Source organism: Vipera berus (genome assembly GCF_964194415.1).
Source record: "Vipera berus genome assembly, chromosome: 4".
Lineage (NCBI taxonomy): Eukaryota > Metazoa > Chordata > Lepidosauria > Squamata > Viperidae > Vipera > Vipera berus.
Window position 1 is genome coordinate 122,995,920 of NC_138206.1, and position 26,668 is coordinate 123,022,587.

Genomic DNA, 26,668 nt, shown 5'->3' on the forward strand with positions numbered 1-26,668 from the left:
CCCGAGCAGCCCGAGCAGCCGCCGCCCTCGCTCTCCGAAGACAGACGGGCTCCCGGCCGCCGCCGCCGCCCCCCGAACTGCGCCCGTCGCCCTCCGCGCGGGGGACCCGCAGCCCGGGACGAGGCCGGAGAAGCCCGCTGGCCGTCCGGGCTCCGCTCTCCTTGGCCGAGGGCGCCGTCCCCGCTTGCCCGAGGCCTCCAGCGCCGGGGGGTCGTGCCGGGGGGGGTTCAGGTTGCCGCGGGAAGGAGCGCTCCCAAGGCCGTCCCGGCGCGCCTCTCCTTCCCGGAGGGGCTTTAGGGGCGCCCCCGCTGGGCCCGCCTTCCCGAGCAGCTCGGGGGAGAAGCGGAGGGCGGTCTCTGGAGACCCGAAGAGCGGGCTTCCCCCCCGCGTGCAAATTCTGCTTTTCGTGTGGGGTTTTTTTAAAAAACAGTTTTCACGCGTAGCCCAGATTGGGAATCCACCTTCGATCCCCTTCGGAAGATCTTCGGCGGATTCTGTTTTTTAATCGTGGCGGAACAGCGCCATCTGGCGGCCTTTCGGATCCTCCGCTTTAGTCCATCTGTCCAGCGCTTCAGTTTTTCCTTTTTCTCTGTTGCCAAGTTGCCTCCCCGCCATCATTCCGGCCTCTCTGGGTCCTTTTCCTTCCAGCGAGGCGTGCTCGGCGTGTTAAGGTTCAAAGCCAAAAACTTGATCTTTACCTTTTATTTCTACTTGGGGAAAGACCAGGAAGTGCACCATTTTTTTAGAGCCGTCTAAAGTCACTGAACTTGAGTGGGCAGCCATAAAGAGTTGCCTTTTGCTACTTGCCTCGGAACTCTTGAAAAGCCGACTGTTAATTAAACCAGAGTGGAGGCTGAAGCAAACGCTATGTCGCTCGTTGTTTGCATATTCTACTCACCACTTACGGAGAATAGAGCTTGGAAGGGACTTTGGAGGTCTTCTAGTCCAACCCTCTGCTCAAGCAGGAAACCCTAGACCATTTCAGACTGATGGCAATCCAGTCTCTTCTTGAAAGCCTCCAGTGATGCAGCTCCCACAACTTCTGGAGGCAACTTCTGTTCCACTGGTTAATTGTTCTCACTGTCAGGAAATTCCTCCTTAGTTCCCGGTTGCTTCTCTCCTTGATGAGTTGCCATCCGTTGCTTCTTGTCCTGCCTTCAGGTGCTTTGGAGAAGAAGTTGATGCCCCTCTTCTTTGTGGCAGCCCCTCAAATACTGGAAGACCGCTGTCATGTCATCCCTAGTCCTTCTTTTCACAAGATAGACCCAATTCCTGAAACCCAGTTCTTCCGTGTTTTAGCCTCCAGGCCCTTAATCATCTTTGTTGCTGTGTTCTGCAGTCTTTCCAGAGTCTCGACATCTTTTCTGCAATGTGGTGACCAAAGCTGTATGCAGTACTCCAGGTGTGGTCTTACCACGGCCTCATAAAGTGGTATTCATGTGACCTTGACTCTGTGCCTCTGTTTATGCAACCAAGGATTGCATTAGCTTTTTTGGCTGCCGCCGCACACTGCTGGCTCATCTTTAAGCGATCACTCTGGGAGACAGTCTCGTCGCCAAACACCCAAATAGACATGCTGCTGTCCTTAAATGCAGCAATTTGTTTTGATTGACTTCTTGCATAAGGTCTCATTCATAAATAAACTGGGACTGAGGCAACAGCTCAAAAGCGTAACGAGCAGGTCCAGGGCGAGGGGCACAGGTTTCCGGGGGCGAAAAGGGTGATGGGAGAAACAAAGGGGGAAATGAAACGGGGATCTTTTCCTTCAGAGCTCTGCTCCTGGTGGGGCTGCTCCTGAGCATGCGAAAGCTGCATTTGATCCAAGCCGGAATGGTTTTCCTGCCTTCCCGGGAAGGCTCCCACGGTTGCCGTCCTGGTTGCCTGTAGCTGCTGCCAAATGTGGCTCAAGATGCAGAGACGGTCCTCCCCTCTAAGGCCCTGCGTGGGCCCTCTTGAGGGACCACCCCTCCCCTCTTCACACAGTAGGGTCAGGGTGTGTCGGCTGCAATGATGCAAAGCCCTGCCTTTCATAGCACAAGGGTGGCCTCCATCGCAACCCTGTTTTTCTATCCTCAGCAGGGTGCCCTGAGTAGAATGGGTGGCCCCATTGGAGAATGCCATGGGGGGGCTCTGGAAGGGGGCAGTCGCTGCTCCCCCCTTTGCAGCTGCCTCCCTCCCAGCACAGGATGGAGGCTTGCTGGGAATGTTGGGGTGCACTGGTGACAAAGGGGTTGCTTTCCTTGGGCCCTTCCGGGTGGGTTTACTCATGGTATTTATTTTGGGGGGCTTTTATAAATGCTGGTTTTGATGCTGGGCTGCTGGCACGCTTCGGGAATTGCCAACGCATAAAAAATACACTAAATAAATGCACATTTTAAAATGCTGAGAAACGGCTTAAAATTGAAAGAGCGAAGGGTCCCTGCTTTCCCCCTAAGCCACACCAGAGGGAGAAGGATCCCGTCTCCCTGGTTATCGGGGGTGCCCCGATTCCCTCCCCATCCGGCAGCCTTTCCAAGGATTTGGGGGGGGGCTCTCCATTTCTCAGGGTTTCCTGGTCTCCCCCAGGAGGGTCTCCGTACCTGGAGGGCAGCCTCGGCCTCTCGGGAGACCCCCCTCCTTGCCGGGGCGCGGGGGGGGGGATGCGTGCCTGCTGGGCCCCGTCCTGGCCCCCGCTCAGCCCCCCCCGGGCGGGCGCGAGGGGAGGGGGCGCGAGGGGCGGCGGCGCGCAGTGACGAAGAGCCGCCTTGCCGGGGCCGCGCAGGAGGCCGAGCGCGGGGCTGTCGGGGCGGCGGCGGCTTCTTCTGCTGGCGGACGGACGGACGGACGGACGGAGGCGGCCGAAGCAGGGGAGGCAAAGCCCGGAGCCACGGAGGGCGAGCGCGGTACCCGTCGGGCGGCTCGGGGAGGGGGCGCCTCTTCTGCGCTAAAGCCGGCGGGGGGGGGGGCTGGGAGCGGGAGGAGGGTCATCTCCCCCCTGCTGGGCGAGGGAAGGAAATGCCGGTTCCGGCCCTGGGGGTGGGGGGCTCTCGGGGTCCGTCTCCTCCGCAGCCCCCCCCGGGAGCAGCGCTCCATTGGGGAGGGGGCGGCGGGTTCCTCGGGGATAGAGGTGGGGGGCAACCCTTCCCCATCCCTGCTGCTCCTTGGGGGGAGGGGGCCGATCCCTTGAATCAATCGGAATCTGCGGTGAAATTTGCGGCTCTAAATCGGCTTCTTTAACCGTGGCTTCCCAATAGGCTACACAGAGATGCGTTCACACTTCACGCCAAGCCGCAAGTAAACAAGCCACCATATTTCGGTTGCATTAAAAAAATCACCCCGTGTCAGCCTTAGCAGACAGGTGAACCTCACGGCAGTCAGAGCTTGCAGCCCCAAGATCGGGCGAGCTGTTAGTAACCCTTGGACCGCTTTGGTACCCTGGGGACTCTGCACCCAGTTCTGGTCACCAGGTTAGAAGGAAAAGGGGGGGAAAGACCCCGAGACCCTAGGGTGCAGAGAAGAGCAACAAAGACAATTAGGGGAACGGAGGCTAAAACGTATGAAGAAGGGTTGCAGGGATTGGCCAGTCTAGAGAAAAGAAGGACGGGGGGGGGGGGGAGAATGCGATTGCCCCCTTCCAGTATTTAATGGACTACTGCAAAGAAGGGGAGGGCCGACCTGTTTCTCCAAAGCCCCCCCCCCCCAAGGCAGGACAAGAAGCAACGGATGGAAGCTAATCAAGGAGAGGCAACCTGGAACTAAGGAGGAATTCCCCGATAGAAAATGGACCAGTGGAACAACCTGCCTCCAGAAGTGGTGGGTGCTGCATCACTGAGGTTTCCCAGAACAGACTGGACGGCCACTTGTCTGGGATGGTACGGGGTCTCCTGTTTCAGCAGGGGGCTGGACCACCGCTCCGCCAAGGCCCCTTTTCCAACTCTGTTATCCTGTCCACCCTTGTCTGATGAGAAACTGGATAGCTCTAGATTATTTCTTGAGGCAAACCGAGGGCTGCCAGTCTCCAAGCAACAGCAGCCCTCCCGCTTTATGCCGGGTCTACACAAAGGCAGAGAAACTCCCGGCTTTCTGGGGTTAATCTAAAAGCAGAGGGCCCCAGGCAGCCCCGGCCGGGTTCTCCTCCAAGTGCTGACAAGACCCCCTCTCTCCCCTTCATTTTGCAGATCCGGCCCGCTTCCTGGAGACCATGAGGGTGAAGTGCAGCCCGGCCGTCTGCTGGACTCTCCTCTTCCTGCTGGCCATTTTCATGGACAGCGTTGCCTGCAAAGGGGGCCGGGGTGGAGCTCGTGGGTCAGCCCGGGGAAGTGCGCGGGGCACCTCTCGGCGGTCCAAGTCCGCGCCCCGTTACAGGTCCTCAGGGACAGCCCTGCGCGTGGCGGCCGCTGCTGCGGGAGGAGCTGCAGCAGCTGCTGCGGCTGCTGGGATGAGCATGGCGGGGCCGGACAGCCCCGCATACGGGGAGATGCAGCCCAGCAACAACACGGCAAGGAGCACTCACCACCCCCAGCCCTGGCCCCTCCTCTGCGTCTCAGCCTCCCTCTGGTGTGTGGCCCTGGTGCCTCGGGCCCTCTGACGCTCAGGGCCTCTCCCTGAGCCCCCCACAAGTGACCTGCCCCCCCCAAGTCTCCCTACCACGATTTACTCAACGGTGCCAAAATACATTACAACCCACTCCTGTCCTGGCTGTTTTCCCGTTTTTAGTTATTTATTGAGACTATCCTAAAGTCAATCCAAAGGGGAGGGGAGGGGAGAATGGTTAATTAATGGTTAATTAATGGTCAGTGTCTGCTGGTGGACATTCTGAGATGTGGCATCCCTACCCACTCTTCGTGGACCATATTCAAATTCTTTATGCAGCTCTTTTCTAACGACGAAGACATAAAGGCCTTCAGACCTTCTGCCAAGAATTTAATGCTATTTTTATACAGTGGATCTCTAGGGAACAATCTCTCCCTCCGGTGCCTTGTACAGCAAAGGAGCTTAACTTCGGAGTCATTCCACGCCAGATCCACCCACATGGATTTGCAGAAGTTGGTGTGGCAACATAGAGAATATGTCGGACATGGAAGAGTCCGACTGAAGTCGGATTCAGCTATGGGCAATTTTTGGCTACCCATTCCTCTTAGAGCCCAATTTACAGATCACAAGGTAGTTGTGAGGTTCAAGTGAGGGGACAATACCTTGTCTGCTATCTTGAGCAACTAAGAAAAGCTAAATATTATCAGCTGTATCATGTTCAAGGCTACTATTGAAAAAAAATCAATTGTAATTCAAGCCTGTTTCCTTATCCTCCTTTAACTGAGAGAGGTTGGTATGTAACACGTGGCTCTTATTTTGGCCAAAACGGAGAGAAGCCCAACGTGTAATACACAACACTCTTCTTGCATTGTGTTTTGAACTGGCCGAAAGGGGCAGCTGCCGTATTGGTGCAAACATCCAAACTGCTCAGAGGCAGCCACGTTCTCCAAGTAGGCAGAAGGTGGCGATGGTCAAGGGCAGAAAGGGTTGGGATGGGCATTGATCTGGACAGGCTGCCATTTTTGTTGTTATTGTTGTCATGAATGTGATTTTATTTCCTGTGGAAAATCTTCTCAAATGCGTTTGCAACAGCTGGAAGATGCTGAAAATGTCTGTTCTCCTTTTGGCTGGGCTATTTCTGCCCTCAAAGTCCAGTAAAAAATCATTTTGGGGAAGCAGCTAATTGGGTCGGCCACGTCCCTTGAACCAGACTGCCACGTTTTTGAAAACGTGCCAGAGTTTTCAGAAGTTCAGTAGGGAGATTCAAGTCCAATAAACAGCTTTCCATGGTTAATATGACATTTGCTGCCCTCAGATATTATGAAGGCTCTTGAGATGATTATAAAATGGATTAGACAATTTTGCAGAGCTATTAAGGCTCGAAGGCCAGGCATTCTGAACTGCGTACAAGAGAGGTATCTCAAAATGCCAGCTGTGAGAGAACGAGGCAAGGCGGTTTTCCCTGGAAACGAACTTTCCTGATGCAGCTGAATGGTTACTGGGTCACAGAGAATGCTGCTCTGAATAGACCTTTGCCCCGATTTATCTCATTCATCAAGAGACGCTCCCCAACTCCAAAATGATGTAAGAAAAACTTTTTCATGCATTTCAACACCTGCGATGTCTGGGCGCAAAGAGAACTAGGAATGGTTCCTGATGTTCATTTACTTGCTGGTGTTCAGTTCATTTAATAAAAGTCACTACAATAGCCTGGTCTGTACGTATGATATTTTGGATTCTAAGGGAAAATATACAGGTTTTGCTTCCAATGATGAGCGGGTGAAGATGCTGCAGCCAATGTAAACTTTTTTTTTGCACCGGATGGTGTACGCGTGTGCCTTTGTGTCAGTTTTTGACTCCTGGTGAGCACCTGGACTCATCCTGGCGGTTGCAGAAGTGCTTTGCCACTCTGACGCGACAACCTTTCTGCGCTGGGGACGGTTATTCCGCTTATGATCAGGGACGATGCCAAGATCCTTTCCACAATCCATATGCCCAGCCAGGCATCCCTTGTGCCACCACAGCGCTTTGATGTCTGTGGAGACTCTCAACCATCCAGGTCACGGTGGTGCAACAGGTGCTTTTCCAAAAGGCAACTGGAACTTCTTGGTTTTTTTCCTTGAAAATGTTTTGCTTCTCATCCAAGAAGTTTCTTCACTTCAGAGCTCCAGAACTGAAGAAGCTTCTTGGATTAGAAGGGAAACATCCTCAAAAGAAAAAAAAACACGAAAGTCCAGTTGCCTCTTGAAAGATGGGACGACGCTTTGATCTTCACAGCTGCAGTGCAGGGAGCCAAAGGGCCTTATTTTTCGCCCCCCCCTTGCATTCATACAGGAGAGGCCCCCAGAGACGGCCTGTCTTCTGGCAACTGTTGAAAGACAGGAGCCAGAACAGGAGTCATTGGGAGCAATCTGAGTTATTCTTGGCAAAGAAAAATTAGCCGTGTCTGTCTCAACTTGGATTCCAACTTTGAGGAAGGACCTCGGGATGTGACTTCAGCAACTGCTTGTCATGATATTTTGAATTGGGGGGGCGGATTTGTACAATTTGAAGATGTGTACAGGAAGCATCATGAGATGGAAGCCGCCATCTGTTTTATGCAACCTTTATAGTATTCCACTGTTGATTAGAAGACCGTGTATTGGTCTCTGTCTTGCAAAAGACAATCAAAAAGCTGACTTGATACAAATTAAGACTTTATCAGAGATAAAAAGGGCTGCAATTAGGAAAATAGAATAATAGTCAGAAGGGACCTTGGAGGTCTTCTAGTCCAACCCCCTGCTCTGGCAGGAGACCCTATAAGGTTTGGGGCAAATGGCTGCCCGGTCTCTTCTTGACGGCCTCCGAAGGGAAGCCCCTCCACTGGTTAATCGTTCTGCCTGTCAGAAAATTCCTTAGTTCTAGATTGCTTTTCTCTCTGATTAGTTTCCACCTGTTATTTCTTGCCCTGCCTTCTGGTGCTGTGGGGAACAGGTTGACCCCCTCTCCTCTTCTTTGGGGCAGCCCCTCAGAAATCGGAACACGGCTCTCTCTCCTTCATAAGTCACTTTACATGTTCACTTCATCGTTTTATCCTTTTTTGTCTTCTGCATCCTGGGTGGAGTTATACTGTTCTTTCTTCCTTAGCAGGAGGGAAGTTGGTGCAACAACAATGGAAGAGCAAAGTTAAATTGTTTATTCATAATATCCAAAAAGGGAAGCCAAAACTATGGGACAAAGCTTTGTTACAAAACATGGGATAGCAATCATTTAACTTGCAACAATGTATTAATTTCATTTTAAAATAGTAGCATTTGTGAACTGTGGCTTATGTGGTTTGAACCAAAGCGATGCAGTCTGCTTCAATTTTTTTTAAGCAATAGGAGACAAACAACAGATCTCTCCAGCTATTGCTTCGTCATCCAAGAGAAGCTGGCGCCCGTCCACTGAAGACACGCCAGGGAGGATTGGGAAATGGATGGGAAATGATCTAGGATTAGCGAAGAAAAGGTCCGAGGGGGGAGCCTTCCAGGGGAAGCTTGCAAAACCTCCTGCCCCCAAAAGGACCGGCTGTAAGAGCCACCTTGATATTGCAAGGCCCAACCCAGCTGAGCCTCTGGAGGAAGCAAACATCTTCACAGAGCAGCACAGGCAGCTGTATACATCTGCATACATCTACAGCCCAGAGGTATCGACAAGGTCACACTGGCCTTCTTAAGGGTCGCTCCTACCTCCTGGTCCTGGTAGATCCTTGGAACTTTCCAGAAGAAAGCTCCAGAGCGAGGTCACTCAAGGATCTCCCTCACTTGGTCAAGCATTACTTTCCCCAGAAGCCCTTTGCGGAACGTGTAGATAAACTCACAGGCTGCCGCGTTGTAATTGGGGACCAATACATTCACGTTCCCTGCCGAAAGAAGGAAAAGCCCGTCTAGTCTTTCCTCCCAAAGGGGGGGGGAGAAACACCTCTCGTCTCTGTCGGCCCAGACCAGTCTGGTTCCCAAAAGCTGACACTGCTCCGTTCAGCACTCGTGCGGAATCCGCCCTTCCTGCTCAGAGCGCCCGGTTTCCGTGCGCACCCAGCTGCCCAGGGACAAGAGGACAGGACTCACCCGTGCCAGTCAGCACCTGGATTTTTTGCACCTTGCCCAGGTGCCGTGCTATGCTCTTGAGTACACTCCCAACTTCATCGCAGGGGCCACTCAGCCCGTATCGCTCCACGTAACTGCAGAACGGGAGAAGATCCCTGAGGCTTGCGGAGGGAGCCCCCGAGCGCCCCCCACGCCCGAGCCCAGGGTCCCCCTCACCTGAACTGCTGCTGCTGGTTCAGTACATAAAGAAGATAATCGGCGATGGTCTCCACTCCAACCAGGTGGTCGAGAATTGCTCCTGGGCAGAGGGAAAACAGGTAGGCAGGCAGTCAGCCAGAAGGGCAGGAAGACGTGCAAGTCGTTCCTGCCGGCAAAGCAGGGCAGACACCCAAAGAGTTCCAGGCATAGAGTGGCAGAGCCGGAAGATCAGACTTCTTAAGGTGGACGCTAATTTGGAGAGGATGCAGCACACCTGAACTCTACAGGCATTAAGCAGAGACTGCAAAAACTGGGCTCCCAGGGCTGCGGAAATGGCAAACGTCGCCCCACCCTCCGCGTTGTAAGTTTCACCCAAGGAAGCGCTCGGCTACAGGAAGGAGCAGATGCTGCACAGAAGCGCCACAGGGAAAGAGGAGTCCGAGTCAAGAGAGCCGGGCAAGGCGGTGGCTGACTGGTCTACTCCCTTGGCAACCACCCGGCTCCTCTGCCTTCCTGGGCTCCTCCAGCAGGGCCCCCTCGCTCACCAGCCCCACCCTTTACCTCTCCGTTCCCAGAAATCCACTCAGCTGCCTGGCCTGCCCTTTCTTCAGGGCCTCAGGATGGCTTCCGGGGGGGGGGGGGCTCCCCTTCATTCAACCTTCCCTACAATCTGGCCGAGGGGAGGAGGGCCGACCCAACATCTCCCAATGAGGTTTCGTGGTTGAGGGTGAACTTGAATCTAGTTCTCTCGAATCCGGTCCAAGTCCTTAATCTGATTTATTTATGAAATGTGTGTGCTACCCGACTCTCTACCTAGCAGCTCTGGGCAGCTTACGATACTCTAAATAACAGAAGACAACAATTATAGGAATCAAACTAAAACCTTAACATTAATGTTGAAATAGCTAATAACCAAGGCGTAGATGGGGTGGAGGTGAGATATATTGTGCCGGCCTACTAGCCACCTCCCAAATGGGGTGCCCCACATTGTAAGACTACACAGAGTCCGCTCACCACATAGCGCCAGCTTCAGCCCTGTCTCAACGGACTCAATTTGGGGAGACAGCACCCCAGGAGTATCCAGCAAGTACACAAGGGGCTTTTCAGACACCTGGAATACGAAGATATCAGATTCAGTTTTACAATCTCAAAAACCGCCCCAGAGAATCAAGGGAAACGGTGGTTTGCTATGTGTTTAAGAGATGACTGAAGACATCGATTTCCTTTGCGTTTTTGGAGTTACCCACCATGACTAATAAGAGCAAGGTCACTCAACCAACTTTTATGCCTAAAGCAGGATTAAACTCTCAGCATTTAGAATCTTTAATCACTACATCAAAGTGGGTCTCAGGACCTAAGGTACCAATATTTGAGACATATTGCTTTAAAAACTGTTATAATGCAGAAACTGGTTACCAGATTTGATTGCAATTCTTTATTTTCATGAAAGCCTGAAATATAGGCTCAATTTAATCTTAAAATTATATAGACATGCACCTCTCAGTCCAAGGTGTTGGGACTACGGCACATTATTAACCTCCATTATCCCTTCCAGATAGTCCTCTCCAGTGGGAAGGAAGCGAGAAGCCAATCAACTAAGAACATCAACCCTGTTATCGGTCAGTGGCGAGATAGAAGATGGGATGGCAAACAAGGTCCATCTCCCAAGCTTTGTGGAAAATGACCAGCTCTTTCGGGCACCCTTCACCTTGTACTGTATTTGAGTGTTCGTCACTTAAGAATCAATATTTCAGATAAGAACCCAAATCTGTACCTTTGTCCCCATTTGGCGCAGAAATTATTGGATTACCTGGATCCTGGTCAGAACCGCTTTGGTTATACCGGGTGCCCCACCGACTGGTGAGGCTTTTCCTTTGTCGCAGGGAAAGGAAGGAAGATAAAAACACAATTATGTGCATTGAAGATGGCAGCGCCCAGCATCTTCTGTGGTCACTGTCCGAGGAACTGACTCTCCCCTGGCTTTAGGTCAGTAATCGACCACGACCAAAAGCGGAACTTGGCTCCTGAGGTCAACCCAGTGATCCATTTCTTCCCAGGCAACCAAGCGGGGATGCCCCCCCCTCCGTGTCCGTATGTCAAGACTGTTTTTTCCACCCCTGCAGGATAGACTTCTGAAAAACTGCAGCGCTCCAAGAACTCTTTCCTTGGCTTCCAAGAACTTACTTTAAAAACCAGGTTTTTAAAGAGGTCTTTCAAAAGAATTAATCACTAATGTGAAGCATTCCACAAAGCTGAACCAGACCAGCACTGTTTTCAGATTATAACCGTGCCCACGATGTCAAGACTGTTTTTTCCACCCCTGCAGGATAGACTTCTGAAAAACTGCAGCGCTCCAAGAACTCTTTCCTTGGCTTCCAAGAACTTACTTTAAAAACCAGGTTTTTAAAGAGGTCTTTCAAAAGAATTAATCACTAATGTGAAGCATTCCACAAAGCTGAACCAGACCAGCACTGTTTTCAGATTATAACCGTGCCCACGATGGTTCTTCTTGTGTACTGATTCTACTGGATGCTCCATTTAAATGTATCGATTTGTTTGATCAGAGGCCACAGGAAATACCTTTTTTGAGGTGAAGGTTTCTCAGTGAATTGATGATTGAGGATTTCCCCACATTTGGCACGCCGATTACCATGATGTTGTTATCCACATTCTGGAACCAATAAGAAACAGCTCAAAGTACCCTTGAAAACACATTTGGCCTGAGCAAGAAAAGAAACAGGGGTGGCAGCCCAAATTGTTGACAGATTTCTACAGAGGGACATATATGGAAACATCCTTCTCAATATCTAGGATCCCATTAACTTCAGGCCAATGATGGTTGAAACCTGGGGTTGTACCAACCCCTAGGAAACATTTCTTCTCTCTTTTGGGATGCTTATGAGGCTGGAAAGGCGCAACCTACAAAAGCCCACTCTGTATGTACCGGAGCCTTTGCGCTGAACAACTGTTAGGCATGAATATCTGTTCTTAATGAAATCTGCATTTCAAAAAGAGATATTCCCAGGTGCTGGAAAAGATGGAAGCCGAGGGGGCTAATCTTTTAAAGCATAATGCAGGAAAATACTCAATAATTTGTTAACCTAAAATTTAGAATTTCTCTTGAGGAATTTGTTAATAAGTGCATATATTATAGAGAGAACACATGGGTCCTCTAAAGAAAGTCTGCTCTGATTCATTACTGTCTTCATCCAGGCAATTATTTGCCATTTTATTTAATTTTAGGGAGGAAAGTAAAGAAGGATCAAGTCCACCTCTAACGATGGGGGGTGAGGTGTTACCCCCCGTTGATAGGGCTCACAACTTGGGTGTCCTCCTGGATTCACGACTCAATTTTGAAGACCATATAGGAGCCGTGACCAGGGGGGCTTTTGCCCAGGTTCGCCTGGTGCGCCAGTTGCGACCCTATCTGGACCGAGATGCCCTACGCACAGTCACTCACGCGCTCGTGACCTCCCGTTTAGACTACTGCAACGCTCTCTACATGGGGCTGCCCTTGAGGACCACTCGGAGGCTTCAGCTGGTGCAGAATGCAGCCGCGCGAGTTGTGATGGGGGTTTCCCGATACTCCCATGTAACACCTCTACTCCACGAGCTGCATTGGCTCCCGGTTGCCCTCCGGGTGAGATTCAAGGTGCTGGTGATGACCCATAAAGCCCTGAATGGCTTGGGGCCGGGATATCTGAGGGAACACCTGCTGCCGGCATCAAGCTCCCTTCGTCCAGTGCGCTCCCACAGGGAGGGTCTTCTCAGGGTACCACCGGTAAGAGATTGCCGGCGGACAACACCCAGGGATAGGGCCTTCTCAGTGGGTGCGCCAGCCCTTTGGAACCAGCTGCCAGTGGAGCTGAGGACTGCTCCCGACCTCCGTTCATTCTGCCGGGACCTGAAGACCTGAGAATTTTAACTGGGGTTTTATTTGTTCAGGGACGGATATAATTTTTTAAACTGTTTTTAACTTTTGTATTTTTTGTTTTAATCACCCTGTAAACCGCCCTGAGCTTCGGGAAAGGGCGGTATATAAATATAATATAATAAAATAAATAAATAATTAAGTCCTTCTGACAGGACAAGCGTTGTCCTGAATAAAGTGAGCCCACGATCTTCAGGTCACGATTATCTAAAGTTACAGGAGATAGAGGGGGCAGTTTGCCTGGCAGAGTGGTGAAGGCATCAGGCTAGAATCCAAGAGACTGTCAGTTCTAATTCCAGTTTAGGCACAAAAGCAGCTGGGTGAAATCGGGCCAGTCACCTTCTCTCAGCCCTAGGAAGGAGGCCAGGGCAAACCTCTCCTGAAGAGCCTGGCCAAGAAAGCTGCAGGGACTTGTCCAGGGTGGTCGCCAAGGCTAAGGGGGAGGTGCACAAATATGCCCCCTCACCGGTGCAGGGGACAAGGGGGTGCTAGTAAATCCCCTTAAAAATGATCCAGCTCCACACATCAGGAACACTGCCAGAGAAAAGAGCAGGATAACCCTTTTTGTTATTAACCAAGTGGTTATTTAAGTATGCAGGAAAAGCACAGCAATGTTTTTGTTATTCAGAATATCCAGTTTAACTCACCTCTGCCCTCTGATAACGCTGACTGTTTTTGATCAGTCCTGTGAGAATGGGAATAAGCTACAATAAAAGAAAAGACAGATTCAGTGCAACTGCAGGTCTGTTTCGCTCTTGGAGCGGGGAACTAAGGCTACATGCCTACTTATCTTTCTCTCTTTCCCTCCCTCTCCCCTATGTAGCTCTTCCATGAGGTAAAACCGATTACAGCCAAGGTCAAGTATTCATTCATTCATTCATTCATTCAAGAAATGTACAGAATAGGGGGAATGGTTCCAGAATAAAGAACTCTCATTGTCCAGCCTCATCGTGATAGAATGTAATGTTGCCCACTGGAATTGTACCTTCTTGATATTTTCGTCTGTTAAGCAGTCGGTGAAGACAACGTGCTGCAAACCTTGCTGTTCCAAAAGCTCCAGAATTCTCTAAAAGTCCATCAAAGAGATTCAAAAGAAGTATTAGTGTTGCCATTATAATTTAGATACATTATAGCCCCCCCGCCTAACTGTTTTAGTAAGGCAAGAGGCTAATTAATCTCTTAATTAAATCAATAAGACAAGAGCCTGAAGGAGCCAGGTGTTATCAAACAGGCCAAAGCAGACCTGAAATCTGAACATCAGGCGCAAAATAAAAACAGCAGCAGTTCAGATTCCCTACTGCAAAGTTACCGTAGCATGAACCGTTTGGCAGGACCAACATTCCTGTCTAATCTAAGCTAAAAGAACTACCCGCCCTCCCATATTCTTATTTGGGCGTTTTTCAAACTCTGGTGCAGCCTGCAGCATCTGTGTAAGAGGGAAAATTGGCAAGACTCTACTTACCGACTTATGGGTCAGATCTGCCAAATCCATTTTATTCAACACCAACAAATGTGGACGGATGCCCAGGACCTCGTTCAAGGCAGGATTCCGCCCGGAAAGAGGAATGTGCATGTGCTAAGGAAACAAAGGCCCACAATCCAGATGCACAATGAAGATTGCGTTTCAAATGAAAAATAAAGTGGTAGGTGAAGGCAGCACCGCAGCCCAACTCCCACCATTCTCAAATTCATAACTTGGGAAGGACAGAGGAAATTATAGGCTGGCCAGCTTCGTGTCTGTTTTAAACAAAGTGGCAGAATTGGGAGTCAATGGAAGGAAGCAACTACCGCAACCGAAGAAGAGAAAACCAGCATGGATCCCACAAAGGTAAACCCTGCCTCACCAACGTAAAAAGCTGGGGAAACCGTGGAAAAGGGCAGCCGGTGTTTCTAAAACAAAGGGCTGGAAGTCAGAACTGAACAAAATGCTGGATTGTGAGCCCATAAAAAGAGTTTCCTTTCCCAACAATAGGATGTGCTACTTGTTTACCAAGGGCACGTTCTCATGACCTGGCTTCTACCTCACGGTCACCCCACTGCTAAGGCGGCCCAGGTGTTCTGGTAGAGAAGTGATGTTTTGGCCCCCCAAAATATTCCACGTGGACAATCTAGGGCAGGGGTCGGCAACCTGAAACAGTGAAAGAGCCACTCGGAACCGGTTCCCTCACAAAAGGAAAAACTGGGAGCCGCAAAAAATGTGTGCACAAGCGTACATGCGCGCATGCGCAGAACAGGCTTTGACTGAAGAGTGGAGCCAAGGCGAGATATGCACCTACCCTGCATATTTGAATTGATTGGTTGAACATTTTTAGTCCCACTTTTTTTTTGGACTGCACATGGCAGAGGACTGGGAGCCGCATGTGGCTCCGGAGCCGCGGGTTGCAGACCTGTGATCTAGGGTATCTGGAAGAGGAAGACTGAGATGATGCAGGCGGGGCATGTGACCAACTGGGTGGTCTCTGATCCTGCCCATCTCCCTGCCGGATTTTGTGGCTGTTCCTTCAGCTGAGAGACAAACACAACCCACAGCATCTGACAGGTGAAGTTGGCCTCTCTTGTGGACAGAACAATGGCGAACACAGAGGAAGCCCCAGAGGGTCCGCCCCGTGGCATGGCACGGACGGAGCTGGTGTTCAAGAGCAGGAACGGTGTGAGATCGGGACCCATCTGTTGGGTGCTTTGGGTGGCAGCGCCTCTCAATCCATGCAGTTGATCTCTTTCAGATTGAGCGATCCAAGGTTTCCATTAGGGAAGAAAAGGGGGCCAAAAATACATCGGTGGAGAAACGAGCCTTCCGGTCTGCCCCACAGCCAGGCCAGCAGGGGCAGAGCTGGACGGAAGGCGGCCAGTTAGCGACCTCGAGTGCATCATCTCAGCCAGACACTTCCATGCACCCCAGATTGTTTGCACAGAATAGCCTGAGAATCCTAGGGCCGGAGGGGGCCTTGGAGGTCCTCTAGTCCAACCCCAAAGGCAGGAGTCCTTATACCACCCCGGACGAATGGCGGCCTTGTGCCGGCATCACCAGGCCGGCCGGCCACGAGGCAGTGGCGAAGGCTCGGGTAGAGCGTGCTGGGCCGAGGAGGCTCCACGGACGCGCTGCAAGCGGGGATCTCCTCGCCCTCAAAGCCCTTCTCCTCGGGTGGGGGGGTGTCTCCTCAGCAAAGCCCCCCAAGCGGGCCGGGGGAAGGATATGCGGGCGTCGTGCACCTCCAGCAGGCCGTCCACGGCTCGCAGGCTCTTCCTCATGTCCTTCAGCCCTGCGGGAGGAAAGAGGCGCCCTCGTCGCAAGCGCAGCTCCGCCGGAGCAGGAGGCGGCCCCGCGACCCCCCCCCTCCCCGCCCTCCCCGCCCGTGCCTCGCGCCATGTGCCCGGGGAACCAGCGCGCCACGTCGCGGCCGCCGCACTCGAAGCGCTCCCGCCAGCCGCCGCCGCCGCCCGCCGCCCGCAGAAGGGCCGCCAGCCGCATCCTGCGCCGCCCGGGGACCGAGGTTGCGGGAGCGGCGCGCCCGGATGACGCCCGCGGACGCCCCGCCCCGCCGGAGGAGGAGCGGCGCTTGTGACGCAGGCGGGGGGCGTGGCCGGCGCCCAGTCGCCCTTCGGGAGGCGGCCGGAGGAGGCCGGAGGAGGCGGCGGCGTCGGCGCGGGGCAGCCCTGGAGCGCGAGGGCGCGGCGGAGGAGCCCCCCGGGGGGGAGGGGGAGGTGAGGCTGCCGGGGCAGGGAAGGGCGGCGGGAGGGGCCGCCGGGCTCTTCCCGGGAGGGGGCGGCGGGGACCTCGCTGCGCGCTCCGCCTCTCGGCCCGGCCCACCTCGCAGGGCTGTTGGGTGGGTGGGTGGGTGGGGGGAAACGGGGCAGGAGTCTCGGGCGGGCCCCTCCCCCCCGAGTTCTCGGCCTGTCTCTCCGTCCATCCGTCCATCCCTCCCCCTCCCCGTGTCTCCCTCCCTCCCTCCCTCCCCGTTGCCCCCTCGGGGGAGTCCCGGGGCTGCGCTGGAGCCGGCGAGACGCCCCGGGGCGCTCCTGCCCTGAGCCGCCTCCCTCCTTCCAGCCCCTCGGGATGAGCGCCGGCCAGGCGGACGGAGAGCCCGCGGCAGGGGCGGCGGCGGCGGCGGCGGCCGAGCTGGATCCGGCCCGTCCGGAGGAGGAGGAGGAGGAGGAGGAGGAGGAGGAGGAGCAGCCCATCCCGGAGGACGCCGAGCCGGGGCAGGTGCCGCCCGCGCCTGCCGAGGAGGAAGCCGCTCTGCCCGGGGGCCACTGCCAGGCCTGGCTCCTGGCCCCGCTGGAGGACGCCCGCTTCCTCATCTGCTGCACCAACTGGTATTAGCGGCTGCCGAGGCCCCGGGACGCGGCTCTCGACGGGCTCCGCGTGGGCGGCGGCTATTAAAACTCGGGCGGCCTGACCGGCTTTACTCGGCGCGGGCTGCGGTTGTGCTCTTTGCTCCTTTGCGGTTAACCTAATCGTAACTTCCCGTAGAAACTCCCAGCCGCGTTCTGGCGGCGGACGGTGTTGGTGGCGCCTCGGACCCGACGGTGGTGGTGGTTTTTTAGATGGGGGGGCTGATCGTCCGGAGCTTTCTAAAATCACCGGGTGGAGATTTTTTTCTGCTGCTTTAATTCTGACTATATTTACGCTGCGCTTAGGCATGGTTATCTTAGCTGAATAACAGAAAATCCCAACTTTATGGATTTACACATTGTGCTCTGTGGGCTATAAACTCTGGGCTGTTTGCACAAAACAAAAACGCAACTGAATGTGACATGAATACGACCAAGGTTAGTTAGGCTGAGAAATGTAAAAAATGATAAGAGTAAATATTTAAGGCACATCTACTCCAAGATGGGAGTTGGAGACCTAGCCCAAGACTTTGTCCTGCAAAAGGACTGATAAGAAATAACAGCAAGAGGATTCTCATTTTTCTCCAAATGAGAAGAATACGCTCTATAAATATACTCTTAAGCAGTGCTTCTTTTGTAAAAGAAAAAGGTGCCGGAACTCACACGTCATACAACCCGCCTTGCCTACCCTACAAGGTTCCATCCCAAAAAGGTGCCGGAACTCCGTTCTGGGCGTTCTATGAGGAAAAAAGCCCTGCTCTTAAGTTTTATTCAGGACACTGAAGAATTTGAGCCTGGCATAAAAAGACTTCTCTCTGCATGTTTATAAGTCTAAGTGGACAATGATTATAACTTTATTATTGTTGTGAGATTAAGCAACGACAGTGTCATAAAATATAAAAATATGGTTAATGAACATGTCATCATCTTACTCCCTACACCACAAATGGTTTTTGAAGCATGTGTCTTTGGAACTATGGCACCCACAATTCTGAAAACCAGAATTTCTAACAAAGTTCTGGTTTATAAAATAGAGTCATGTGATTTTAGGGAAAAGCAATGAAAGCATATTTCAGATGTTAACAGAACATTTTATCGTATTTGACCACATTTTCTTTCAATCAACTTTGCTAGAAGAGTTTACACTGAATGAGAAAGAAGAATGGAGATCTGTGGACAATATCCTAGGTGCCTTTTATTGACCAAGGCACCATGTGTGTCTGTAGACATTAGGTGGTAAGAACAGGTCAGGAAGGCCTAATACGTGGATGTGAGAGCAGCAAGAAATTTCAATACCAGGAGGAGATCCCAAAAAGCATCCCGGAAGGCAGCAGTCAGTCACTGGGTTCATCCTGTTGCTAAGAAAACACCAGAGGTTAACCACCAGAGGTTGAGAGGAGGAATGAGCGTGGAGGCTCACAAATGGGTTGGCCACACTATTTTAGTAAAGTTACGTGGACTTAGCCAATGTGGTTAATTTATGTTCAGGAGGTGACATGAACCCAGAAAATTGATTTGTGAAAACTGGGAGTGGATAAGCGTGCCATGTAAATGCAAAGAGATCCCCAGGCTTTCTGTTCCTATACAGGCGCAGAACACTTGCTTATAATAACCTGCAGTTTGTACTGGTGAATAAGTACAGCTAATGTTAAATAGAGCTTCTCTCAAACAAATCAACTTTATAATCCATGAAGATGTTTCCAACAGATTGTAGTTACAAGGACCTGGATTCATACATTGCTCAGCACAGCGTGGGAAGACAACGGAGAACAGAGATGGGTCTTAGCAGCATACTGGAAGTATTATAAAAAGTACATTTAATAGAGTAGGTGGGTTCCTGCAGAATGCAAATTCATAACTTATGATCACATTTTGCTTTGTTGATACAACAGACGAAGCTATACAAACAGACTAGGTTCTTTCATGTAGCCAAGGCCAAATAACTCCCAATACGGTTTTATATACCAATGGCCGAGTAAGCCAAAATACTATTTGCTAATTTGTTGCTTAATGCATTGTGCAAATTTAGCCACTGCAGTTAAAGGTGTCAGCTCATTTTCCATTGGGATGTGGTGACTTCAGGAGATTCTAGGGGTAGATGAGGTAGAAACAGCGACATAAGCAGAGTGTTATTTAAACGGAATAATGCACACCATTGGGATAGTAGTGTCGTATCCTCTGACAAAATACTCCTAGTAATTAACTTGGAGAGCAAAGATTCCTGGAACTTTATCAGACTAATTAAAAGAATCATTTTAATTAGTTTAACTTGTTTAATTAGTTTAACTTGATTCTTGGTCTTTGGTGAGAAAACCAGCACAGAAAAAGGTGCTGTGTTGTCAGTTGCTACTTTCCAGCCTTGCACATGGAGCCTGGAGTGAGTCGTAGAGACGGATGAGGCGGTTGGCTTCTCTCCAGCCGGACAACAAGGCCCCGTGGGTGGTGGAAAAGAAGGAGCGATGGGTGGCCTCTCCTGCAAAGAGGAGCTGCGGGGGAGCCTGGAGAGAGAGGGAGGGAGGGAGGTTACTCCTGGGTTGCCGGGGACCAGCCCAGTCCGGTAGGCATATCTGGTTAAGCACTGGGATCTATCGAGCACTGGGATCGATCAAAGTACCCCACTGGAAAGCCCTGAAGACAGAAATCATCTTCAGAATATTGGATCAAGTGCAAAGCCTTGCTTTACTTCTTGAAGCCCTACAGGGATCTGATGGCTTTCTTGGTGCTTCTGAAGTTGTTAATCTGGTTTCTGAGTTTAATTTATAATTTAATCACTCCAGATCTATTTCTGCAGAAATGGTGTGTGTACATTGAACAATATGCTCAGCCCTGACACTAATCAGCCAATCCATTTACTGGCTTGTGAAACTCAAACAGAGAGCTAGCTTGCTGTAGTAGTTAAGGCAGCAGACTAGGAACCAGGAGACGGGGAGTTCATAGTCCCACCTTGGGCATCAAAGCCAGGTGGGTGACTTTGGGGCAGCCATTCTCTCTGAGCCCAACCTATCTATTCATAAAAATAATACAGGTGGGATACAATCAAACTCTTTATCCACCCAAACTCTTTTGCCAATGCAACATTTGAAGTCCACAGATCTTGAAAGGGCCAAGGTTGAAAAACCCATCATGAAATCACCTTGGAATCAGAGGCACCCTCGGGGAGGGGCTGAGCAAGCAGGTCAATGTCACCCCCAGAGCTTCCCACAGCTATGTAACTGTAGGAGCCCTTGGTGTAAGGTTCACTGTGCCACCTAGACCTCAGTATGTTCCTTGGAGGAGCCAGCTCTGGATTTCCTAATCAAAACACAAGAGAGAGCGAGCAAATTAACATTTGAATTTCTACTTCAGCAATTCATTTGAATTCCACCTTACCTTTCCTGCCAATTTGATAACAGTGTGTTCCCTGGGAAATGGGAAGGCAGGATGGATGGTATTTCCTCCCTCCCTCCCTCCCTCTTAAGTTGGGCAGAACTGTAGAAAATTTAGGCCCATCTTTTTAGCAGAATATTGAGGTAGTTGCTCAGAGTTGCCTCGGACCGCGAAATGGCTGGCATATAATTTAAAAGATAATAATAGTAATATCAAGGCATGGTTATACATTATCCAGGACTTGCCCAGAAAGACTACATACCTGTTGCTTTACGAAATATTTGAGTCAAAGTTGTAAGAACTTCAGAATCTGGCAGGGTTTCCATAAATTCAGATTCTTTTCCAGCAATGAAGCCGCAAAGTATATGGCCATGCCTGTAAAGACAAAGACAGGAAGATTAAACTCCGCAAAGCAAATTTCCACAAGGAAACTGGATTTTTGTTATTTTTTAAAAAAAACATTTCGCTTCTCATCCAAGAAGCTTCTTCAATTTTAACTGACTGGTGAGAGACAAATACATTTCATAATAAATAATACATCAATACAATTTCTCCTCCGAGTTGTAAGTTAAGATCTATAACAAAAATAACATCAGCAGGTGGATAGCAACGGTGCAAAGCTTGCAAAGGTCATTATGGGTTACGGACTAGTGTGACTTCTTCGCTATTCCTGCTTCAAGCCCAGCCAGTCGCTCTGCTCGAGGTGCAAGGCAGGATCAGAGCTCGGCTCACACGACGGCCTCCTTCCCGAGAAGCCCCTTCCCGCCTCCCCCGTTGTTCCCCTTACCTCTCAGGTGGCTGGAGAACAACATAGCAGGAAATCTTCTGGAACCAGGTACTTTTCAAGTCCGCAGGACGCTCCTCCAGAGGGGACTCGTTTTCCCAAACCACCTCAATTATTTCGGCATCCGGCTTCCAGAATGGCTGCTCAAATTCCAGAATGATTTTATTGGAAGTCCCAAAACCCAAACGGTGTATTACTTCCACCTTCTGGGATGGGAGAGGAGGGCAAAAAAAGGACTCATGGTGTTCTTTGAGGAAGCCTACAAAGAGGAAAGTGACGTGGCCCAGATTAGAGCAAACCAGAATTTGAGGGAAAAGCCTCCAAACCTCATTGAACAAATTTATTGAGGAAACAAGAACAACACAGGAGCTGAAGCTGAGGTAATACGATGGCCTACTGTCAGTTTCTCTGATAGCGTTTTAGGATTCATTAGTTATGAAGGCCAGAGAAATACTTCAGATATCAAAAATAAGAATGACTTAACACTAGTTTGTGTGGAAAAATAAGTATTTTGATTTGCTTGCCTCCTTTTTCTCAGCCCTTTAACTTAGAAAAAAGAGAGAAAGAGAGGGAATGAGGAACTCATTTGATAAAGTGGGGGACAAAGTTCCATTCTCAGTGCTGATAGTGACTTCTGCTCCGACATTAACTTCTTTGTTGCCTGTTTTCACAGAGAAAAAATGAAGCCACATAAGATCAGCAGCCTGACACGTGCACCCAAACACAGGCATACAAGCAGCCATTTTAAAGTAAATTCAACAAATACATTTATAATTTTTGTTTAAATAAAAATGTTCTAATGTTATACACTGAACATGCTTTTATAAGCAAAGCAAATTATACACAATTCTTTTTTTTAATAAAGCAACAAAGTGACTTTAAATAAACCGTGAATTCTTTAAAGAAAATTTAAATGTCAGGGCGAACTCTGCACTGATTCAACTTTGTGTGGTCCACTCAATCTTTCTTAATTAATATGGATGGCATAGGTCCCTGCCATTTTGAGGCAAGATGCACAAGTAACTGTAAAAAACATAATCTTACAATTCGACTTTCTCAAATTCGAGAGCTAGAGTAACGGTGTCCTAAGTAACTCCGCTTCAGGGTGTTCCTCTCCTGCGGCCTTCTCCAGGTGACCGCTTGCTAACCTGGTAGCAACACACTGACCAGGTAGCAAATCTGTTGTGTTGCAGCGCAGAATAATGTTGACACAAAATGGCAATAATCCCAAACGCAAGAAGCCACTGAGATTTTACCTAAAGGCACCGTAACAATAACGTGGTCTGCTAAGAACTTCTCTCCATCTTCGCATTCCACCTGCACGCCAAAGAACCGGTCTGTGGAGGCCTCTTTCAAGTCGGACCTTCCCCAATGAATTGTCTTCACCGGCTTATCGAACAGCACAGTCCCTTTGGGGAGAGACTCCATCAGGTGGTCTGTGAGGCCTTGGAAACCACTAGGAGGAACACAAAAAAAATGAAGCAGCCTGAAATGTACTTCACTGCAGATTTCTTCTTATTAAATTGGAAGCTCAGAATCCAAGCTGCCCTCTCTAAAAGCAAAAAAAGAGAACCACGAGAACATGTGAGGAAAATAAACCTTAAAATTCCACCTAGAGCAGAGATTACAGAAGGCAGATAAGGGAATTGCTGAAATGCACGGGACTTAGCCGAAACTCCCCAAAGCAAAAGCAGGGGTCTCTGTGGGGCTCACCTGTCCTTCCAAAGCTAAACCCCAACATCTCCCTCCGAGCAAGGGAGTCTCCAGGACAACTAAAAACCCGGGCCTGAAACAACCGCCGGATTTCCACCATTTCTTTTTCCGAAGGAGCGAGGGGGAGCACTCACTCGGGAAAGGTGCAGTCCAGGCCAGGAAGCATGAGGTACTCTCCGAAGGGCCCCAAAGCCAACTCGTCCAGGCTGTCGGTGGCATTCACACAGCACTCCATCTTGAAGTAGGAGTTGAGCACGGCCAACTTGAGGCGCCTGGTCTCCTCCTCCTCCTCCGGCGATTCTTCCAGCTTCCTGGCTATGGCCTCCTTCAGGTACTCCCCCAGGCTGGGCACCGGCACTCGATCCGCCTGCACGAACTTGCGCGCTTCCTCCAGGAGACCGGCGAAGAAGACGCCCATGGACTCCGCCAGCTCGGCCCTCAGCTCCCGGCCCTGGCTGCAGTACCAGGCGAAGGGCCCCGCCGGGTGGCCCCGCACCTCCAGCCGCTGGTTTTCTTCGCTCAGGGCGGCCTCGCCCAGCAAGCCGGCCTCCGAGGCCAGCTGGAAGACCGGGTTCCCCTCGGAGGGCCCGTGGATCCACTGCGCCCCGACCTCCACCACGCTCTTGCCTGCGGAGAGCAGCCCGCCTTTCGGTCAAGCTTTGCATCCCCCCCCCCCCGCCCCTGGCGAGAGCCCGGAGCTTGCGGAGCCCGCGGCTGGCCCTGCGCCGCCTTTGCACCGGGGGGGGCGGCATTCCCGGGCATGATGGCAGACAACCCCCCCGCAGCAGCTGCACGGGGCCGCCCCCCTCCTGCTCCTGGCGGGGCCCCGCGCCCTGCGGCAAGCGAGCCCCCCCTTCTCGGCGCTTGCAGGCAGCTCGGCCGGACTGGGGGCTGCGGGCGGCGGCCAAGGGAGCCGCGGCTGCCCTCGGGCGGTCAGCCGGATCTTCGCAGCCGGAGACGCGCCCGGCCCGGCCCGGCCCTCCTCCCTTTAGGGGTCCCGCGGCGCCCCAGGAGCCCCCGGGAGGGGAAGCGAGCCCCGCCGCCCCCTCCCCTCCCCGCCCGGGCTCCAGGGACCTCGGAAGGGGCTCCTGCCCGGCCGCCCCTTCCTCCTCCCCGCCGAGGCTCGCCAGGCGCCCCGGCCCGCCGGCTCACCGAAGGCGGCGCTGCGGATGCGTCCCCCGGCGCGCCCCGAGGCCTCCAGCAGGCGCAGCTGGGCGAAGCGCGGGGAGGCCAGCAGCCGCTGCGCCGCGCCCAGCCCCGCCGCGCCCGCGCCCACCACCAGCACCCGCGGCCCGGCCGGCGCCCCTCCGCCGCCCGCCATGCCGCCTCCTTCCCCGGCAGGGCAGGGCAGGGCAGGGCCGGGCGGGGCGGCGGGCGAGCCCCGGCTCGGCTGGGAGGCGCTTCCGGGCCGTTCGGGCGCCGCGCAAAAGCCGGGCCGGAGCGTCGGGGCGCGGGCGGGACGGGAGGCGCCAGCGGGGCCGGGGGAGGCGGCCTTCGGCGGGGCTGCTCCGCCCGTGGGGGCTCCGGGCCGCGCTTGGCGAGGGGAGAGGAGGGAACTCGAGGCCGTCTGTCGTGTACAATTCCGGCCCCGGATTCCAGTGATCCGGACCCTGTTTTTGGGTCCAGATAACTGGGAGGTTTATGCCGCTCGCCTCTGGACTGTCTTCGGATTCTTCCACTTTAATTTTATTTATTGCCAATGTATTTTCCTGAACCTTGATCTTGCCTTGTTAATGATTCTGCTTTCTGGACTTCTAACTCCACTTGGTATCTGCTACAGTTGATTTTTCGGAGGGTGACGGCTTTGCACCTTGAATCAGCCCAGCCTCCTCTACGCCGACTGGATGTTGTCTTCTTTAAACACGTGGTTAGAACTAACTTCCTTCTGCTTTCCAAGATGCACAAATAAATAAAAATGTGTGGTGGCAGCTTAAAAAATTGCCTGATTTTGCCGGCACTTACTCTGGTAGACGATGGGTAGTTTATCTGAAGTGCAAAGTAGCCCCAAGAGAAGAACATTTTGCAAACGTGGAGGGAATAGGGTGAGGAGACAGGTCACAGAGGGAGAGACAGAATTCCTTTAAATACCAACCATAAATAATTTCCAAGGGAGTTGACATGTTATTCTTTGCAGTAAAAATAATCCTGTGTTATCTCAGGAAAGAATAATAAATCTATTAGTAGGTGGCATTACTGTCTGGGGAGAGAAGTTTTTAAAAATGGAGCGATAAACAGTGGAAGGACATAGGGTTAGGCGTGAGGTGTGTGGGAATGACCTAACCATATAACCTGGCTAGATATTTATTGCTACAGAAAGAGCCTTGCAGAGAGCAGAGGTTGCCTATTCTGCCCGATGAATTGCTGGTGGCAGAAGAGATGAGCTGAATCAGGAGGGCGTGGGGACTAAATCCGGCCAGGATTGTAGATCAGGAGCCTGAACGAGCGAGGCAGATAAAAGCTTGTGAACTTTAGAAGATGGACAGTTGCTTTCAAAAAGTCTTAATTAAAAAAATCGGGAGGGTGGTGGTTATGTAAAGTCCACGTTCCAGTTATCTACACCGATGCACAGAGTACAGGAAGTAACCAAGAAGATCTTCAGTGTTTAGCAAAAGTAAAGCTTCCTTCAAGTCAAGCTTGACTTTGAGTGACTTCATGGATATCGAATTATGCTTAATTATTTAGGATTACAGCCCACTTCAATACAATCGGTTCTAGGTGACGTACACTCCTGGTTTACAGTAAAAAGGATTAAAACGGTAAACCCGGCAAACATAACAATAACAGTTTCTCTCAGCGCAGCACGGCAAAGAACTGCAAATCCCCAAATCGATGCAGTCGTCTTAGCTCAAGGCAGGAGAGGCCCCAACCACATCACGGTCTCTTCTGGGAGAGTCAGGTCTTCAGGACTCTCCTCCTAAACCTCAGCGGAGGTGGTTCTAGTCTGGGTTTGGGAGGCCTCGGCTCAGAAGGAGCAGGCCAGCAGTGGAGAAAAACCTGTCCTAGTGGCTGGCGAGGAGGACACTCCTTTGGAGCTGGGCCCTGAAGGGAATCCTTCCCGAACTCACAGGATAGTCAGGTATTATCTGCCACTCGGCGGTCTCCAGGACAGGCAGGTCCTGAGCTGTGTGGGTCTTTCAAACCACAAACGGCCTCTGGAATTGCACCTAGAACCAGCTAGTGACCAGTGCAACGGTTGCAGGACGGGACTTGGCCTGCCTGGCCAAACAAGAGAAGGGCCAGGGGTGGCGTGAAAGCAGCGTTCCACGTTTGTGGGGCTGCCACAAGAAGAGGGGGACAACCTGTTCTGCAAAGCGCCAGCGGGCAGGACAAGGAATAATGGATGGAAGATCATTGACGAGCGGTCCAGCCTGGAACTAAGGAGAAATTTCCTCACAGTGAGAACAATGTATCAGCGGAATGGCATACTAAAAAATACAGGAGCTTTTTTCAGCTATTTAGCCACTTATCGGGCCAGGACTTTCACACAGAGGGGGCAAAGTCTTAAGCTTCTGATTTCCTCCCATAGCAATTAATCCGTCTTGCTCTGGGCTTCACAACCTCCAGGCGCTGGCATGCATTTGGTAGATTTGCCCTGCGCTGAAATGCCACCCAAAGAGCCCTTAGGCATTAATTGATGTGTTTGTTCTGCTGGGTAATCATTAATGGCCCTCCAAAATAAAGCAGAGTAAATGGCAGCACAAAGAGGTCACCGGGAGCCCCTCGGAGGCAGTTCTGGCTGGTCCAAGGAGGTTAAACGAGGGTGCT

At 51.7% G+C, this 26,668-nt stretch overlaps 3 protein-coding genes across 8 annotated transcripts; 1 reads left to right on the plus strand and 2 right to left on the minus strand.

The window, feature by feature from the left end:
- Positions 1-7,190: 7,190 nt before the first annotated feature.
- On the minus strand, positions 7,191-16,221 carry MTG1 (mitochondrial ribosome associated GTPase 1). 6 transcript variants are annotated; one of them, XR_014026385.1, is made up of 12 exons: positions 16,066-16,221; positions 15,902-15,968; positions 14,171-14,273; positions 13,694-13,774; positions 13,356-13,412; positions 11,358-11,448; positions 10,588-10,649; positions 9,792-9,888; positions 8,796-8,877; positions 8,601-8,713; positions 8,223-8,395; positions 7,191-7,629 (listed from the first exon to the last, which is right to left on the minus strand). XR_014026385.1 is itself a non-coding variant. In XM_081327344.1 (12 exons), coding segments are annotated over exons 1-12 (909 nt in total). In that variant the 5' UTR covers positions 16,178-16,221; the 3' UTR covers positions 7,191-7,627. The 6 variants fall into 6 exon arrangements, 4 of the variants coding, with proteins under 4 accessions (XP_081183470.1, XP_081183471.1, XP_081183472.1 ...); XR_014026386.1 differs by having other exon boundaries at positions 7,191-7,633; XM_081327344.1 differs by having other exon boundaries at positions 8,354-8,395.
- LOC308667271 (uncharacterized protein) lies at positions 16,222-18,690 on the plus strand (the record flags this gene model as incomplete). The annotated part of the gene is made up of 2 exons (XM_081326415.1): positions 16,222-16,410; positions 16,754-18,690. The coding sequence occupies 2 exons, from the start codon at positions 16,222-16,224 to the stop codon at positions 17,027-17,029; spliced, it is 465 nt and encodes a 154-aa protein (XP_081182541.1). The 3' UTR covers positions 17,030-18,690.
- Positions 18,691-18,840: 150 nt separating this feature from the next.
- Positions 18,841-24,264, minus strand: PAOX (polyamine oxidase). The gene is made up of 7 exons (XM_081327570.1): positions 24,056-24,264; positions 23,038-23,530; positions 22,447-22,646; positions 21,194-21,449; positions 20,669-20,781; positions 20,174-20,331; positions 18,841-19,538 (listed from the first exon to the last, which is right to left on the minus strand). The coding sequence occupies exons 1-7, from the start codon at positions 24,222-24,224 to the stop codon at positions 19,380-19,382; spliced, it is 1,548 nt and encodes a 515-aa protein (XP_081183696.1). The 5' UTR covers positions 24,225-24,264; the 3' UTR covers positions 18,841-19,379.
- Between the last annotated feature and the right edge of the window lie 2,404 nt (positions 24,265-26,668).